At 40.5% G+C, this 18,493-nt stretch overlaps 1 protein-coding gene across 3 annotated transcripts in view; it reads left to right on the forward strand.

Moving 5' to 3' along the window:
• Window positions 1–16,726, forward strand: part of arhgef25b (Rho guanine nucleotide exchange factor (GEF) 25b) — a 26,511-nt gene extending 9,785 nt beyond the window's left edge. For all 3 annotated transcript variants that reach the window (XM_061069722.1, XM_061069721.1, XM_061069723.1), the window contains 15 exons: window positions 6,258–6,580; window positions 6,672–6,776; window positions 9,464–9,591; window positions 10,371–10,437; window positions 10,555–10,658; window positions 10,877–10,946; window positions 11,752–11,841; window positions 11,936–12,028; window positions 12,527–12,577; window positions 12,698–12,775; window positions 12,871–13,062; window positions 13,147–13,327; window positions 13,410–13,615; window positions 13,715–13,852; window positions 15,878–16,726. In XM_061069722.1, the coding sequence (XP_060925705.1) occupies window positions 6,258–6,580; window positions 6,672–6,776; window positions 9,464–9,591; window positions 10,371–10,437; window positions 10,555–10,658; window positions 10,877–10,946; window positions 11,752–11,841; window positions 11,936–12,028; window positions 12,527–12,577; window positions 12,698–12,775; window positions 12,871–13,062; window positions 13,147–13,327; window positions 13,410–13,615; window positions 13,715–13,852; window positions 15,878–15,982 (1,931 nt within the window). In that variant the 3' untranslated portion in view covers window positions 15,983–16,726. The remainder of the gene's footprint in view (window positions 1–6,257; window positions 6,581–6,671; window positions 6,777–9,463; window positions 9,592–10,370; window positions 10,438–10,554; window positions 10,659–10,876; window positions 10,947–11,751; window positions 11,842–11,935; window positions 12,029–12,526; window positions 12,578–12,697; window positions 12,776–12,870; window positions 13,063–13,146; window positions 13,328–13,409; window positions 13,616–13,714; window positions 13,853–15,877) is intronic.
• Window positions 16,727–18,493: the final 1,767 nt, after the last annotated feature.

Consider the following 18,493-nt stretch of genomic DNA (forward strand, 5'->3'; position numbering starts at 1 on the left):
TTTCTGTAATCCTGCTGGCAAGCAAACAGACAAACTAGAAAAAAGAAACAAACGGACATAGGTGAAAACACAACATCCTTGAATGAGGTGATTAGTCAATTATAAATCGTATCCCTAGCCATATCCCGGCTAGGTTCAGAAAACACAGACAACTCCAAGGCATTACATTTATTTACACACTGTATTTAACATAAAATACACATTAAAACATTTCTAAGAGATGAAATCATTAACACTGTCACCAGATCCAGTCATATTGGGCTCAAAAGGTCTGCAGCACTTCCTGTTGAAATGCTGCCAAGAAAAATAAATTCTCAGTCCACATCACTGTCATCTGCAAACATACATATCAGCCACTTTCACATCGTCCACATCCATTTAATCATGAGGACTGATGCACAACTTAATAGATACAGATGAGATGAATAGAATTAAAGACATGTGCACACACACACACACACACACACACACACACACACAATGTCCAGACCAAGCAACAGCTTGTCACTCAATCACAAGTTACAGCTCATCGTTGTAGTTTAGTAAGTTTACTGTTTAAAGGTGGGGTTGGTGATTAGTTTCTGAAACAGTTCTAATCTTAATGTTTGAATTCTCTCCACGTCTGCTGTACATTTGCTCTCAGCACCAAACATTAGACAAAGTTAGCAACTTGCTGTTATATTATTATTATTATTATTAGTTTATGTTTACAGTTTAAATTGCTGCCCCCTAGTGGCTAATGTAGATTTATGGTTCAATCAAAGGTTGCAGGGGACAGCATACATATTTTAAATCTCTATCTGGAAGTAGTTGGGTAGATGCTATGTTGCATCCTCTTTCTTCTATTCGGATTGAGACCTTCACCAAGAATGTTTTTTGGGGCGTGAGATAAAAAAGCTAAGAGGGACCACAGTGTACGACTGAGAGTCCACATCAGCAGCTTGAAGTGGTGTGGGAAAAAGGAAGTGCTGGCGTGAGCAGTGCATGTCCAACATTGTCGAGACTGTAACTGGGTCATCAATCATAATCATAGTTGTCATTGTTTAACAGCAAAAACAATTGGCTGACTAAATTCTTGCTTATCAAAGAGATAATCCCTTCTTACGTCTTAAGCAAATTATGTCAACAGAATCTAGATGCACTTTGAAATGACTGGTATGTTTCAGTTTGCTAATATAAACTGAATCACATAGTAATGTAATAGTGACAGGTGACCAGTGGATAACCATATACATCAGTCCATTCAACATTCGATTGCCATCTTTCAAAATACTAATGTGGCCTCGGGCTCCTACTTCTGCAGTGATGAGGAGTAGGCTACAGAGGTCTTCTAGTAAGCTTGCCTCTTTCTAACAGCCGTTTATTTGTTCAAGCTTAAATTCCATTCCTGAACCTTTTCTAACCGCCAGTAATATGGTGCAATACAGCTAGTACCCATCACACATTTCACACTCAAGCTGAATACTAAAAGTCTTGAATCTGTGGAGAAAGCAAGGTGACAATGTTTATGTATTTGTGCTTGTGGCTGCACATGCGTGAGTCTTAATCTGTCATCCCTCCTGATTGATAAAGCTGTGCACCAATTTCAACAGGAAGTGAAGCAGATCTTTTGACTTGATCTGATAACATTTATGAGGATTTCATCCATCGACATGGTGGTTGTAGAGGGAGTCATCAACTAACCGGAGTGTTGGTGGTAGAATCCCTGGCTCCTCCTGTCTGCATGTTGAAGGACGTGAGGATGTGAGGGGGGAGACTGACTGAGTTAACTGTCTCCCAGTCAGTGAGGGTGAGAGAGAGAGAGAGAGAGAGAGACAGAGAGAGAGAGAGAGAGAGAGAGAGAGAGAGAGAGAGAGAGAGAGAGAGAGAGAGAGAGAGAGAGAGAGAGAGAGAGAGAGAGAGAGAGAGAGAGAGAGAGAGAGAGAGAGAGAGAGAGACCACCTTAACAGAGTGATGTAAAGTAGGTCAGCACTCTCTTCCATCAGTGCCAGATAAGCACAGATGTACTCTATCAGAACAATATTCTCATTATACACCGGGCATTATAAGATCGGTTTATTTATGTTCATAATGTGACACTTAACTGTAATCGTGCCTGATAACTTGAAAGTTTTTTTTCTTTTTCAAATGTAACATTCAAGTATTAATATCCATCCAATGCATTTACACATTGTGGTTTTACAACGAATGCTAATTCCTCATTAATTCACCTAACATCACATTATTCATTGATCACAGATAACTTACTCCAATTGACTGTCCCACTTTACTGATAAATGGCTAACCAATTTAAAAATAGACTTTATTTAAAGTTAAAATGAGCTCCTCAGACACGATAGAAAGAAGAGCATTCAGCAATTAAGAGACAGAGCTTGAACTGGATTGTTTCAAAAGAAAAAGTTGCAAAACTAAATTTTGAACAATAAACTGTAGACAAAGATGGATGGCATGACTGCTCAAAGGAAACCAAACTGTCTCAAATGCCACTTTGTAGCTGAATGCCGTGTCTAAGTGGTCATGTTTTCCATGATTGACAGCTTAGACTCACTCATGATTGGCCGAGGATTTGTTCTGATGGGACGTTGCTACCACGGCTCCATCCCCCCGATCACTGTTGCACAGACTCTGGCTCCAAATGCCCAAAATGGCAGCTTTCGTAACCAGAGTATTCTGGCCTCATTTTTGGAAAGTGTGAGGAAATGAAGACATGTCCTCTTGATATACAGCCTATAATTTGAACACCTGTAGGTCTAAGACACAAGGAGAACAGATAAGTAAACACCTGTCAATATTGACCTGCCTATTTTAGATTTTGTGGAAGTTTACAGCTTTCAAGTGGAAATTTTGGGAATCACAAAATAAACAAAGTAAATCCTGAAGGTTTTTCCTTTTCCGTCATGAAAGAGCTTTAACAAAAAACACACACACACAGACACAGAAGCAACGGACTCGATATAATAAACATATTTGTTTTTAGTCTTTTGTATCAATCTGACAAGATGCAGGTTTGTACAATTGGCTGGTCGTGTTTGAGATGCTGATGCCTCGGTGCAACAGACAGGGTGGGTAGTTGTGTTGTGTGAGCCAATCAGCAGGCAGAGAAAATCAAACCCCCGCCAACTTTAATCCATCCATCAAGCTGGATGCTCCAGAGAATTTGTGTTGCACATGAAACCACCTCCACGGCTGACAAGTCTTACACCAATCAGCCTCAGCGTGCCATCACGGTGGTCACAGAGAACGTTTTCTTCCAAATTTAAGTTTAAACATTTACCATTGAATGTATAGATTTACACCCCAGCCCATTCACTCCGCTCTGCTTCGGCCAATCGGCTCGTTGCTCCTTCACTGCGAGCTAAACACTCATTAAAATCACGACTGTTTGCTGTCCTGGCTCCTAAATGGTGGAATGAGCTCCCCAGTGACATCCGGACATCAGAAAGTTTACACTTCTTCCGCCGCGAACTAAAAACACACCTCTTCAGACTATACCTTGAATAAAAAAAAAAAAAAAAAAAAAAAAATTACTAACAATTTTTGAAACTAACAATTTAGTAGCACTTTAATGCCACTTACTTATAGCATTTTGTAGTTTTGCTTTATTTTTGAAGAAATTGTACTTTCTTGATTCTTGTTGTTGTTGGTTTGTACCCTCGGGTTGAATGCTCTTATTGTAAGTCGCTTTGGGTAAAAGCGTCAGCTAAATGAAATGTAATGTAATGTAGTGTAAAAATGTGTTTAATATCATTTGGATGTTGATGACGCCTGCACATGCGGATGCATCCTCTGCCTGCGTGCTTACAAACACTGCTGACAAACCCTACAGTGGGGATGGTGTTCCAGCTGTTGCTCTGTGAGAAAATGTCACATTACATAATCATCTCAAACAGCCATGACAAGCTGAGTCGCTCAGCTCAGCAGTGATCTGGCCGCAAGTGACCAACACGCACGGTTAAGGGTCAGTTCAGAGGAAGTGGTGATGCACAAGGCCTAAAGTCACATGTGTGACAATTTCAACCGATGTTGAGATGGACGTTAGTGGCCCTGTGTGGCCTGACCTGGATATTTGAGATAGATTTCAAATAACAGGGAGACCTGTTGCTCGGCTCTGGGTGATGAAACAGTATGTACGGACATTTATAGCTGTTTGCATGAAGGAATTTATGATCCTTCTCTGAAATGGAAATGATAGAAACTACATAGGACAGGCAACAGCACACACGAGACAGATTATGTTTGACACACACAGGCTTGTATTTTTCGACTTTCAACTTTTGTTCAGTATAAAATAACTCAGTAAAAACAAAACATCAAAACTCATGGCCCAAGAGAATGCATACCAATGATGCTGTTGATCCCCTGGCTTTTCCTCTCAAAGTTTCTATTTGAACAGGTGCTACTTTTCTAGCCTTTACGGCACTGGTTTAGCCGCTCATTAAACTCACAGACCAGTTGCATGTGTTGTAAATCATTTCATGTCATGCAAATCAAATCTGTGAGTTCTGATGAGCATTCTGACTGGAGTTGGTCAGTGAGTTACAAACGTCAGGGAAAGACGAGAGAAGAGAATCAGAGAGAAGTAGGAAAGGTAAAGCTGTTCAGTTGTTAGAAAATGGGAAAAGTTTCTTGGGTTTGATAGTCAATTGTTGACTCAGACAGTCATGAACATTTCAATATATATATACATCTAAAAAGTTATTGGACAGTTTACTATGAAATGTGTTACAGACTTTTAGGTTCCCTTCAGGATAAATTATAATGACACACACACACACACACACACACACACACACACACACACACACACACCCTGACCCTCTTCTCTCACCTCATAATCAACCCATTACTGAAATGAGTGTGCGTCACTGCATGAGTGAAGCTCCAGACAGTTAATTAATTTAATTGTAGTCTGATTTGAATCCAGCCTACTTGGAATGTCTAGATTGTTTTGAAGGAGACAGTTTTTTTTTCTGTCTGTGAGTTTTAAGGAACCAGCAAACAAACACATGAGAACTGAATAAAAGCATCACAATAAAAGCTACTGTCAAATAAATGAATGTGGTATTTGTGTTTAGGGAGGATTTAGCTGGTTCCCATCAAATAGAACAAATGGAATGGAACAAGAAGAAAACTCATCACTCATTATGTTACTGTCAGTGTGGGGTCTTATTTAATGGCTGTTTCAGGCAGTTTTGGCAAATGACTGACCCAGATTTTCACTGGCTCCTTGTTATTATAATCACAGCTTACATAAATGTGCTGACAGGGAATAGTGGCTTCTGGGAGGAGTCCAAATCGACAAAGTGGGGCTGCTGAAAGATTCCTCTTTGCTACGATCAGCAGAACACAGTGAAATATGGGTTTTTGGATGCTTGATTAAAACAGTGTGGTTGAGGATTCGGCACCAGTTTCCACAATCCACAGACTTATAGCGGGAAACAGGATCCAGCTGTAGCATTAAAAGGCTGTCAGCTCCAGTGCTGGTCCAGCTTGAGGTGTAGAATGAGGTCAGTTCAGTTGAGTGTTTCTTTTAAATGCTTGAGTCACTTTAGTTTCCACACTTTAATTTTGGCGCATTGGTTTAGTCAGAGTAGCCAGAGTTGGTAAAGGCTACATAATTTAAAAGTGTAATTCAGTGTTTCATAACTGCCCGGTGCAGGAAAAATGATTATACTGAATAACGAGTGGAAAATAGCAATGGAAAATACATTTTGTACTCACGTATACTGTTCTCACTGTGAGCAATTTAGAAGTAGATTATAAATATTACATTTTTTATTTAGTTTATTTATCAAACTACCTTCACCTTGACTAGATACAACACATATAATAATAATATTGATAATAATATCATTAAGCATAGTAACTGTAACAGTAGTAGGTGCCATTTGGCTGGGTAATGAATACTTTTTAAATTGTAAAAAAGAACAGGGATACAAATGTTGTGCTCTCGTCACCAAAGTTTTGTTTAAACTAGATTTTCTTGAAACAAATGTAACTGTTTTCCAAGATTTCCAGTTGAGTTAATGAATTCTTTCTCATGAGAGCAGATCTGTGTTTGTGTGTGTTATAATTCAGGTCTGGTGAGTACAGTAGCTGCAGCTACTTAAGTTACAGTTAGGGCTTAACACAGGAAATTGAACAACATTTTTGTGCAGAAATCTGTCTGAAGCATCTGACCTTAGAGGATGTACCCAACAATTAGCTGCTGTATTAAAACTCAACCCTACACCCCCCGTCTCTGTCTCTCTCTGCAGCAGAGTCGTACTCTGTGGCGGGCAGTGACGGTAGTATCACCCCATCAGCGGGCCCTGTGCCCCACCACGCCTCAGGCAACTCCAGCCCCTGCTCACACTCCTCGTCTGGAGGATCACGGCACCCTGTCAGCGCTCTGAAGAAGTGGCTCACCAACCCCGTCCGCAAACTGAGCTCTGATGCCAGAGGAGGAGCAGGAAAAGCTGAGAAGCAGATGTGCAGGTCAGACGGGAGGCAGCCGCCATTTGTTCTTTCCCACAATGAGGCTCAGCTGAGGCCTCTGGAGCCACACACTAACTACAGCATCCTCCCCTCTGGAGACACGGTATAGTTTACTCATAAATGTGCATTTATTCCTAATGACAGCCAATTCAATCAGCCTGTTTCTAAAGGCTATTTCTTTTTATATTGTACAGATGAGGAGAGACGGTCTGTCAAGTCCAGCAGCTTCTTCTCCTACACAGCCGTCCTGTCAGAGCTATGTATCCTCCCTCCTGCAAGGCAACGGAACACAGAGTCTGGTAATGGCTCTATTCTATTCTATTCTTTTCTGCACCCTCACTGACGTAATGCACTAACAAACCCCAAAAATGCAAAATAATAATGTAATAAAATTTTGATCTATTGGTAATTGAACAGGATACTGAGATGCTGACGTTGTCATCAGAACATATATTGCCTAATTTAATCTCATTATTTAGAAACATTTTATAATATTTGAATTACAAATCTTGCAAGTGAATCTTGCTCTGACCATTCGGCTCTTTATTCTCCTCACAATAACCTTGAGCTTCTCTCATCATCAAACCCTTAAAGTTCCACTCCAGGACCTCAATATAAAATAATGCTGGTCTCACAAGCCAATAATTTGCATGTATATATTCCAAAGCATAAACGTAAATGTCAAGCCAACTAATTCAAACTGTGCATCAGAACTATGCCCAAGCATGCTATAGAGAGTTTTTAACATGTGAAATTACTCTTATTGGCACACATCATTTGAATTCCACCAATTGTCCCAAATCAGCACAACGTATTCTCAAATTTTGTGTGTGTGTAGTCACACACAAGCACACACTTAGCACTTCTTTCTGGAAACCCAACACTGGAGTACTTTGACTCTTTGAAAGTCTGTGGTGAGAGGAATCACTCCTGTGGGCTTTTGTAGACGACATCTGGAAGTAATCAACTATAGCCAAGCAGCGTGAAACAGGCTGAAACAGGGTCAGGGGTGGGGGTGAGGAGTTTACTCAGAAATTAGAAGAAGAGGCGAGCAGTCAAGGTGAGAAACAGGCCTGTGGATGGTGGACAACTATCATCCAAGGATGGCTGAGTCGGGTTTCATAAGCTTTCCATAACTGATAAGTAGGAACTCTAGAGATTAAAAAAAATCCCTTCACCTATCAAGTCTGCTTGATAAATGACTGCTCTCACTTGTAAAGTTCTCGGTCAAATAGTCTGTTGGGATGAAATTATGTCAAAGACACATTCAACTTCTTATTTAGTTTGGCTCCTTCCCTTCGTGCTACTCAAGTCAGTTTAAAGAGAGAAACTTCTCAACTCTTTAAAGAAATTGTTTGACAATTTGGGAAATGTTGTTATTTGCTTTTTTCCTGAGGGTTAAATGTAATTAATGAGGCATTCATGTGCTCCGAGGAACGTCGCATTTCCTGAGGTGTGAAGTCATTGTTGTGACATCGGTATGTTCATGTGCTTTGAAGTCAGTACGCGGAAAAACATCGGCGCTGTAACCAAAATCTTTTGTATTAATATATAATATTCTAATATTTGCATGATAACGAAGAGCAAAGTAAAAAGATTAGGTGTGACAGACATTTAAAACGTACACATTTTGTGAGAGTGGTATTAAATAAACAAAAGCAAGTATATGTCCCATAAAGCTGAACTATTCCTTTAACCTTCTCTTGGTTTTCAGAGGATTAATTGCGGTTAGAGAGGAAACAACATTAGGAGCAAACACAAAGTGACGCTCAGCAGTTTCAATGGTGCTCAGTTGAGAACCAGACTGGAGATGGAGTTTGAAATGAACCTCAGATGTTGTTTCACATGCCGGCAGAATGTGTGCGGCTGCTGAGTAAGGACAAGAGCAGTCCACTCAGATACAGCGAGAGAGCAGAACACACAGGCCTTGCAAAAAAAGGTTAAAACAAACAGAAAGAGCATATTTGACCTAAACTGCCTCCACAGGAGGATTATTATCCAGTGTACCGAGGTAAAGAACAAAATGTGACGAGACGACAGTATGTCAAGAGGATTACAGTCAAATTTCACATGAGGTTATACTGCTTTTAGGTGAGGAGATGTATTAGTTATATAACTACTCTCTTTACCCCCGACCTCTTTTTTATGACTTTACAAATTGTGCAAGGGTTGCTCATTATTTGCCTCCATCCATCAGGCCTGATTCTTCTTTGCCCAACAGTCTCCTCAGCAACAGGGAGAGATATTAAAAAGTGATTATTACTCTTAGGTTACTCGAGATTTAGTGGGTGGCACGACGTTCCAAAAGAGGATCAGCCAAATTGCACCACTCATGTGAATTACGACCTTTGCATCTTCTTAATTTTCCACATATGCGTGCAGGCTTGGAAAAAACTCTGTGAACCCTGTGTTATTATTATAATTATAATTATGTGCCATCAATACATAGTTCATACTGATCCGTCAACGTGCACGCAGCATTTTTAGTTACTACTTAACTACTTAACATTGAGTCAGTTAGTGAGGTGCAGTGTTAAGCCCATTGAACTTGGTCACAAGACAATATTCTGCTTCACAAATTTGTATTTGTCTTTTTTTACTGTGAAATTTTTCAGACCTTAGCTTTTTGGGGCAATATTGGATAATTTGACTTCTTTTGGCCTAAAAAAGTTTGTTTATTTGAAACCATCTAAAACCGGACAAGGGGCCCTGACTCAACGCTGCTTTGACAGAAGGGGCGACATGCCTCACGACTGGTTAGATCTTTAACATTAGAGATCACAGACTGTATATAAAGATGGACAACGTGTCTCCACAATACAGAAATGAAGACAACAAATCCCGGATACGAACACTGCCAAGCTTTTGCGATGACGTCACTTGCAGCCAGAGTCTGCGCTGGGATGTGGTCTCAGTAACCAGGTCCCGCTGATACACATGCTTGACCAATTAATGAAAGCTGTTCTGTCTTGCTTTTGTGTTTCAGAGTCAAAAATCCAGCATCAACACTCTCCAGGGCGAAGACAGCTGCGCCGTGACTGATGACTCAGGAAGTCAGTGGTCTGCCACGGTGGACAGTGAAGAGGAGAGAAACGTTGCCTTAGAGAAGAGCATGTACGTGCCAACTCCACAATAAAGCAACAACAATCGTTTCCCTTTCTTGCTGAGGCGTAGAGGAGAAGATTGATGCCATACTATCACGTCTGTACAGTAAAATGTGATGCTTGAACCAGTAGATTGCTCAGCTTTAGTGTAGAAAATAGAAACAGGGAAACAGCTACACAACACAACAAAATCTGCCCACCAGCAAATCTTAAATGTACACATGATATCTTGAGTATTGTATTTTTTTTTAAAACTACCACAATGTAGAGTATACAAATTGTAGTGTAATGGGGGATATGTATCAGACTATTTCTTGGCCAGAAGCACTGCTCAAGAAATATCCAACACACTCCAGTCACAAAACCCCCAATTGTTCTAAGTTATTATTGAAGAAATTAGATAGACAGTAATGGGTTGATTAGGAAGCTTCAGCGGCTTTTGATCAGTCTAGCTGTCTCCCCTTATTACAGACTTTATGCTAAGCTAGTTATAGTAGCCAATCCCGGGGCTCGAGCACCCACACAAAATGCCAGAAACGAGGGTTATGGTTTGGGCTTGTTTAGGGTAAGTGTTTCAATGTGAAGTTTATTTTGGGCATGGGGTCAAGGATCAATCTGTAACTGGTGATAACATAAAGCGATGCATCTGGCATATGTAACCAGCTGCTGTCTTTCATTTTTCCTGTGCAGTTCATGGTTCTGAACTCAACTCATCTCCTCCTGACACATTTCTGAGAATGTACATTTCTGGTTGGATTTTGCCTGATTGTTTTGAAATGTCTCTTTCAGATACGTGCTCACAGAGCTGATAGAGACAGAGAGGTTGTATGTGGACGATCTTGGACTCATAGTGCAGGTGTGGCTCCCTTCAGAGTCCTTAATTAATAACACTCTACAATATTAATGTCATATGTTTACATTTTTTTCTCTGTGGAAACTGATTATTGATACGTGTGTTTGTGTGTGTGTGTAGGGCTACATGACGAGCATGGCCAATCAGGGAGTTCCGGAGGACATGAAGGGGAAGGACAGGATTGTGTTTGGAAACATCCACCAGATCTATGACTGGCATAAAGAGTGAGTCAGAGACGTCTCCTCTCTTTGTCGTCTTTTTTTCCCCTCTCACTGCCTCTGAATCTGAACGATGTCCCACAGTTTCCGACCTTCTCTTGTTTCATGACGGTTGTTGGTGTGTCACGTCCCCTGTGGCTGTTTGTTTCTTGCCTCTATGTGTGTGCATGTTTTTTGGTTGGAGGACTGTTCCTGTCTGACTGCCTGTGCTCTGTGTCACACAGTTATTTCCTGGGAGAGCTGGAGAAGTGTGTGGTCGATCCAGACAGCCTGGCCCAGCTCTTCATCAAACATGTGAGTGACGAGGAGAAGGTTCTTGTTCTTGAGTTTAACTCCAGGCTGCAGGTGTCTCTCAGCCCAAAGCTCTAGCTGTGTGTGAAGCCCCCTGTTGTACAGATGTGTCCTCATCTTACAGATCAGTCTTCTGCAGGTGCAGGTGCAGCTGCAGAATAAATGGTCTTGTAATCACTCTGGTTTGACTAAAGATCTCTCAAAGCTGTCAATCAGCACAACCATGCTCCACAGGGACCCCACCGAGAGTGAGAAATGAGCTGGGTGTCAAAGCTCCATGAAAAATATTCACACCCACCATGAACATATTGTTATTTACTATATGTTTTATATTATATCATATGTTATTAGACTTCAGTATTTAACACTGAAAAAAAAATATTTAAAACAATTTTCAACAAATAAATAAATGGTGGAATTGAAAGATGAGGATTAAATTTGGTCAGCACTTTTGATTGGCATTGTACATCTAGGTATCAGTACGTACTTTTACCACAGCAGTACAATGTGCAAACTCTTTTAGCTCAGCTTTTCTATCCCCACTCCAGCCAGCGTAGTCTAGCATGCCTAATTAAACCAGAGCAAATTAAAATGGCTTTAATGAAGCAGAGTTCCCAATTTAAAAAAAGACCCAAAACGTCCACCAAACTCTTCAGGTGAAAAGGAAACGGCTACATTTTGAGGAAATGAAGATATGGAGCAGCTCGGAGATTTGATTCCCTCTCTATCATTTTGTCACTCTGCCCCTTGCACAAGGACGTGTAATCGTCGCTGCCACATGACCTGTTTCTCTGTCTTCATTTTCCAGGAGCGGCGTCTTCACATGTATGTGGTTTACTGTCAGAACAAACCCAAGTCAGAGCACATCGTCTCTGAGTACATTGAGACCTTCTTCGAGGTGAGTCACCTTTGATAACACAGTGAATCTTACCGGAGCTCCCTAAAGACTTTTTCTATGACTCAGCATTTCCTCTCTGTTTTCCCCCTGGCAGGATCTCAGGCAGCAGTTGGGTCACAGGCTGCAGCTCAATGACCTGCTCATCAAACCTGTTCAGAGGATCATGAAGTATCAGCTGCTGCTGAAGGTTCGGTTGTTAAGCATGACTCTGCGTGCATGGCACTGCAACATGATATGATTATGTGCGCTACTACACATGATGACATCATTCCTATCATATTATTAGAGTTTTTTTGATATATAAAAGGTTGTTGAGGTTGTGTATAGTTTTTCAGGATCCAGTGATACCTCAAAAAAAGCATTTTTGAACTCATGCATGAAGTCTTTTTCATTTTCGGCTCTGTGGCTTCTTCAATGCAATCACTATTCAATGTTATTAAATGATTGGGATACATTTTTCTAATCAATTCAAGCTTCAGATTTTTTCTTTTGCCCTTTTAATTGTTGCAATATATTGAACAATGCGTTTTTGGACCATTATTTTGTGACTTTCATCTTCGAACTTCGATCAATCAACCCATAAAGTTAATCATCAAGTAACACACCCTCTAAGTCTAAGATTTCCTCCACACACAGATACAAACACATTTCAAAGTAAGATCCTCTCTTTTTTTGGCATCTGCAGGACTTCCTGAAGCACTACAGTAAAGCAGGAATGGATGTTGAGGAGCTGCAGGTACAGGTTCAGTGTGAAATGTAAAACACAAATGAAAAGTATTCAGATTCTGCATATTTCTTTGTACCCTAATCTTGTTTTCACTTTTTGATTCTGCCTTCATCCAACCTCCTCCCTCAGAGGGCTGTGGAAGTGATGTGTTTTGTGCCAAAACGCTGCAATGATATGATGAATGTCGGCAGGCTTCAAGGGTTCGAGGTTAGAAACTGAATCTTATTTTGTAAATCTCTCATCAGAGGCTAAACACGTATCCAGGATCTCTCACAGTGTTGGTGACACACATGTTGTTTCAGGGTAAGATCACAGCTCAGGGGAAGCTGCTCCAGCAGGACACCTTCTCTGTCAGCGAGCCGGAAAGTGGCTGCGTGTCCAGACCCAGGGAGAGGCGGGTCTTCCTGTTTGAGCAGCTGGTCATCTTCAGCGAGCCAATCGATAAGAAAAAAGGCTTCATATTGCCTGGATACACTTTCAAAAACAGCATCAAGGTAAGAGTAACTTTATATTTTGAGTCATGTTTGGTTAACACTGTTTTCTCAATGAGTAACACAACTCCTGTGTGCACTCTGCAGGTCAGCTGTCTGGGTGTGGAGGAGCCCACAGAAGAGGATCTGTGCTGTCTGGTCCTGACCTCCCGGGGGAATGATGGCAGCGTGACACGCTTCATCATGCAGGCATCGTCTCCAGAAATACAGCTGGCTTGGTTCAGTGACGTGGTCCAGATCCTAGAGAACCAGAGGAACTTTCTAAATGGTATCAAAGCTCAGTGTTTCCTCAATAAAACCGCACACTTTGGATCGATGAGTGATATGACTTCTCTTTCTGTGCTGTGTAGCCCTTCAGTCCCCGATAGAGTACCAGCGCAGAGAGAGCAAGTCAAACAGTCTGGGCAGAAACATGAGGTCTCCATCCGTGTCAGCATCTGGCCTGGGACCTCAGCTGTCAGCATCCATGGACCGACGTCAGCAGCCCTCACTGCTGTCTTACAACACCTCCCTGCCCTCTCTGCATCCGCCCCTGCACAGCCCTGCCAACAAGGTGGTGAGTGTACAGAAGTGCTACCTTACTCATTCACATGCAAACACGCATCTCTGTTTCTCTCGCGTCTTCTTCATTTGATTTCTGTCTCTTTGTTTTAAGGTTTCCAACCCTTGTGCCGTGACACCTCGAGCAGCTCACCTGCCTCTCTCCTCCCACCAGCAGCTTAGTTTGAGTTCTGACGTGAGACTCGACCGTGGGATCAATGGTCTGGCTTCCTGCAGCCCACACAGCCTGCAGGTACAGTCGTCTTAGACAATAACATCATTTCACATCAATCACGAGCTTCCGCCACCAAAGTAGTTCAGGTGAACACAGTTTAGAGTTTCACTGAGCTGAATAAACAGTGTGAGCGAAGGTTTCATCCTTTAAAGAGTGACTTACTGGCTGGAGACATAGTGACATCATTACTGGGTGCGATCAGTGGTTTTTCACCCACGAAGAGCTGTGAAGCATGTTAATATTAGTTTTATCTTTAAACAAGCATTAAAGATCATTATGTCTTTTTTTTACTTCAGTAAAAGAAAAGAGTATTAGCAGATAAATCCAAACATTCCCATTTTATGAGAATGTTGAAAATCATTTGTATGCTGCAGGTGATTAACTGCTTGATGCTGCTTTACTAAACTAAAGCATTAATCACGTAAATAATCATATTTTCCATCATATTTTTGTATTGCATAAGACTCTCACAAAGCTGTCAATCTAGCTTGTTTCTTTTCTCCGGTGGTAGTTTAACTAACCCAGTGAAGGAGCAGGTTAGCTGGTCTACACTGTTGAGTGTTCACTGTGTACAGAACAAAACGATTATTCTTCAGTTTTCAGTTGTGCAGATGAGCGGAGCTGTTGTCTCTGTGGCAGCAGCTTGAGGCTGTTTCTGATGATGAGGGGAAATGACTCTGGTTGCCTTTGTCAAATATCCTGTTGTTGTTTCTGCGTGGATTTAAAAGCTTGGACGACTTAAACTGTATCATAGAGTCTTCTAGTTTATGAGAAACCCTCTGACCTGCAATTTTATCTTTTACACCCAGACTTCCACCAGGAGGAGGAAATGGTTTGATCACAGAGCTCCAATTAATCAGGTTTATCTGGCCTGATTCCACAAAGTCATTCTTGTCCTTTCTTCTCCCTCTTGGTGTTTTTGGATCTGCAGAGTTTCCATCCGGCTTTGGGTGCAGACACACAAACCTGTTTCCTTTTTACCTAAGCTCATCTGAGGTGTTGATCCCCCAGTCCTCAAGACTTTCTTAAACATATATGACTCACTGTCGGTTTCTCAACAGCAGGACTTCTCCAGTATCTGACAGATAGATACTCCTGTTATTTTTAAAGTAAAATCCAGCACCAGTGGTTAAACAAACCTTAATACATGTCAGCTTTGGAGAAGAACAAAAATGGGCATGTTTGTACGTACGTCTTTTTAACAGCTGTGATAATCAATATTTCTGTATCAACAATGTATTAAGTGTCTTTCGGGAGTGTGATGAAAGCACAAAGAAGTATCATCGGCCGCTTCAGCTCATTGTTTTGGTTGCCGAACCCACAACTTTATTTCACAGCAGACAAATCTTTTGTATGAAACAACGATCTATAAACCCAGTAAACCGGCTCATCGACCAAAGTCGGACAACTTGCTGCTGAACATAGTGAATAGTTTAGCTTTTTCTCAGTATTTGGTGGAGACATAAAAAAACAGAGCTAAAAGGAGACAGGATATTGCACTTACTTTCTCCAGGTGGCCAGAAACATGACTCCAAATCCCAAATGAGTGATAATGTTGCTCCATATCCCCTGGAAGGTGTAGTAATATGTCAAAATTGCCATTACAGCTTGTTTTGCTGCCCCCAGGTGGCCACAAATATATATGATAAAATGCATAATATTATACAGTCTTTGTTTATGATTTTTAATGTTTAGTTAATTATGAGTAATGCAATGTAAGTTTTAAATGATGTCAATGTTTTATCCTCTGGTAGTTTATAAATAAGAACAATTGTATCTGACAATGTTATAATATAATATTACAAATGTACAAAGGACAACATTCTCACGTTCAAAGCACCCAGAGAGCCAGACTCATTATCACCAGACATGATACATTTTAGAGAAACTACAGATGTTGGGTTGAAAACGAGACAATATTCAGGCAGTTCTTCATAGAATTATACACGCAAAGTTGTTCTTATCTTTCGTAATCTGTCATACAAAACATTTCATGAGAATACGTTAAAATAATAAACTCATTGCTGTTTATTCTCCTCTCAGTGTGCGACTGCTAACTTACAAGCGACCATGTTAAAGGCTGAGGGCCGGACTTATTCAGCACATCAACCGAACAACCTGGACCGGCTAACGGAGAGCGAGCAGTGAAACCCTGTGATGACGCATGAACTCACTTTGTCTGGACTGAGTTCTTTGTCAGCATGATTTGACTCTTTCACTCCTCTTTCATCAAGGTGTCAGCATCCTCACATCATGTCCCACAATAACTTCCATGCAGGGTTTTCTTCAGATACAACTGTGTTGCAGGCGGATCTGGATCTAATTAGGCTTTTGTCCATTCTGCACACCCTGCATATTCACATCTGCAGAGGATGACATGAGATGAAATGTGAAAACATAGTTCTGAAGCACCACGGACAATCTACTTCTTTGTTTATGTATACATTTTGCTACATTTTTCCTCCATGATTATTTTTGTAATAGATCATATTTTTCATAAAGGACCAAATCCACTTTATTCTCCCCCAGAACTGTGCTCACAGTCATGCGCTGTGTCCTCAAATGACCGTAGATTCCAGCCTCACTGTGGGATCTGAATCCATATGAGTTGTTTTGTGTGTCTGTGAATTCCTTCAACATAAAAAAATAGCTTGTGCTTCCCCATTGGTGAGCTATTTAAATCCGGCTATTGTTAGAGTGTTATCTGCACTCAACACACACGCATCACACAAAGCGTGTCAAAATCAAGCAGAAAGAAAAAAAAGGGAACAAAGTTAAAACGGAGGTGCTCATAAGTTACCGTCGTCTTGTATGTAAATACTCTCATGTCAGTTCAACTGTGACTTGTTATGTCCTGATACACAGAAATAAAATGACATGCTGTTCAGATAAGATACTCTGCTGATCTCTTTTCTCTGACTCGTTCATTTTGTGTGTGTTTCCGTATTTTCATAGGATCAACTCCGTTAGACGCCCACTTCGGCACAAACCTCACAGTTTAGTGTATCTTAATAGGTTCCATGTTTCCACTGCCATTTATTTTCTGAATTGATTTTATTTATTTTTCAAAAATCTAGCCTGAAGGGTTTGGTCCAGTTTTCACGATTATCTGAAAAATGTATTGAAGCTCTCTTTAAATCTGATCTTTGAACAGTTTCACAACATTGAAGTCATTGGTTTACAGCACCCTGTTGTGGAAAGATATTAGCTCATGCTCCTAGTTAGTTTATTTGTGATCAAACTTGTGTTGTTCTCATTTCTCACTCAGACAGAACATCAGCCCTGTGTACAGCTCTAATGCTGCACATGGATCATAAAAACATTGTCCTGTAGTTTCTCAGCTTATTTCCTCCTCCAGTCTTTAAACTTTCCAGTCTCCTTCCTTAGCCCACACAGGATGGTACAGGTGGAAGAAGAAAATGTCTTTACCCATTATTATGAAGTACTGCATCTTCCCTAATTTACCAATATTTAGGTTTTTATACTATAAAAAACAATATCCCCTCCACCCAGCCCCACAATACACCACTTAGCCTTTTATGGATTCAGGGGGAGCTGGAACCAATTACAATTACATTTGTAGAAATATTTGATGACCATATGGTTTATTGTTAATATGTGGAATGAACAGGTGGGAGGTTTTTCATGTTTTTTAACTGAGAGAGACGAGCACATGTCCTCCACTTATCTTAATATCAACTCCCTGTTCTACACCTGTGGAAGAAAAACAAAGAAAATTCCCATTGTACTTTCTCTGTGGTTGCTGGTGCTTTTATCCACATGTTTTTTTAGAGGCCTCAAGCAGCTTACTGGGTCAATGACATGTGGCTCATAACTATGTACGTACAAGTATACTGCCTCAAATAACGACTTTTATAGTGTCATTCAATCTGCCCCTGTCATCACAATCAACCTTCACCTCCCTGAGGTTTTCAATCAACCCTGACCTGAAAATGTTATTAATTTGTGGCTAAAATATTGGTTATAATAGTTAAATGATTCTTCATTCACCAATGAAAAGGGTCTAATAACCACTGTGTTCATATAAAATAAACATTATAGCGCTGCCTTTAAAAAAAAAAAAAAGTAAACATCTAACAGTGCTTCAATTTGCTTTTTTATCTTCATAATTCCAAAACATTTACCCTTGGAATGTATTTGGAGACTGTTTTGGATCAGTCACAAAATGAATGTAGTGATGTGAACCAATGCGTGTGATGATGTCAAAGTCCCATATTCATAAAATCGATAAAACCTGACTTAAATGAAGAAACAGCAATAACTCTACTCAACAATGACCTTGGCTTGGATGCCTTTTTGTTATATATTAAGACTTAAATTTTCTGGAGCTGGACTAAAATATTGCACAAATGTTTTTTTCCCACAGGCATTTTAATGTCAACATTTGAAATAAATAAATAAAAAAAATGCTCATTATGTTGTGATCAGAAGGCTCACAATAGTGTTTTTTGGGTGAAGCAGGCTAAGTTCAATTTCTGTTTCAACACAATAAATATCACTGTTTAAAAAAAATGCTATGGATTTGCTAAAGGTTCAGTGTGTAGAATTTAGTGACATCTAGCAGTGAAGTTGCATGTTGCAGCTGAATACCCCTCACCTCAACCTCCCCTTCCAAACATAAGAGAACCTGTGGTAGAT

Source organism: Limanda limanda, chromosome 4, assembly GCF_963576545.1.
Source record: "Limanda limanda chromosome 4, fLimLim1.1, whole genome shotgun sequence".
Lineage (NCBI taxonomy): Eukaryota > Metazoa > Chordata > Actinopteri > Pleuronectiformes > Pleuronectidae > Limanda > Limanda limanda.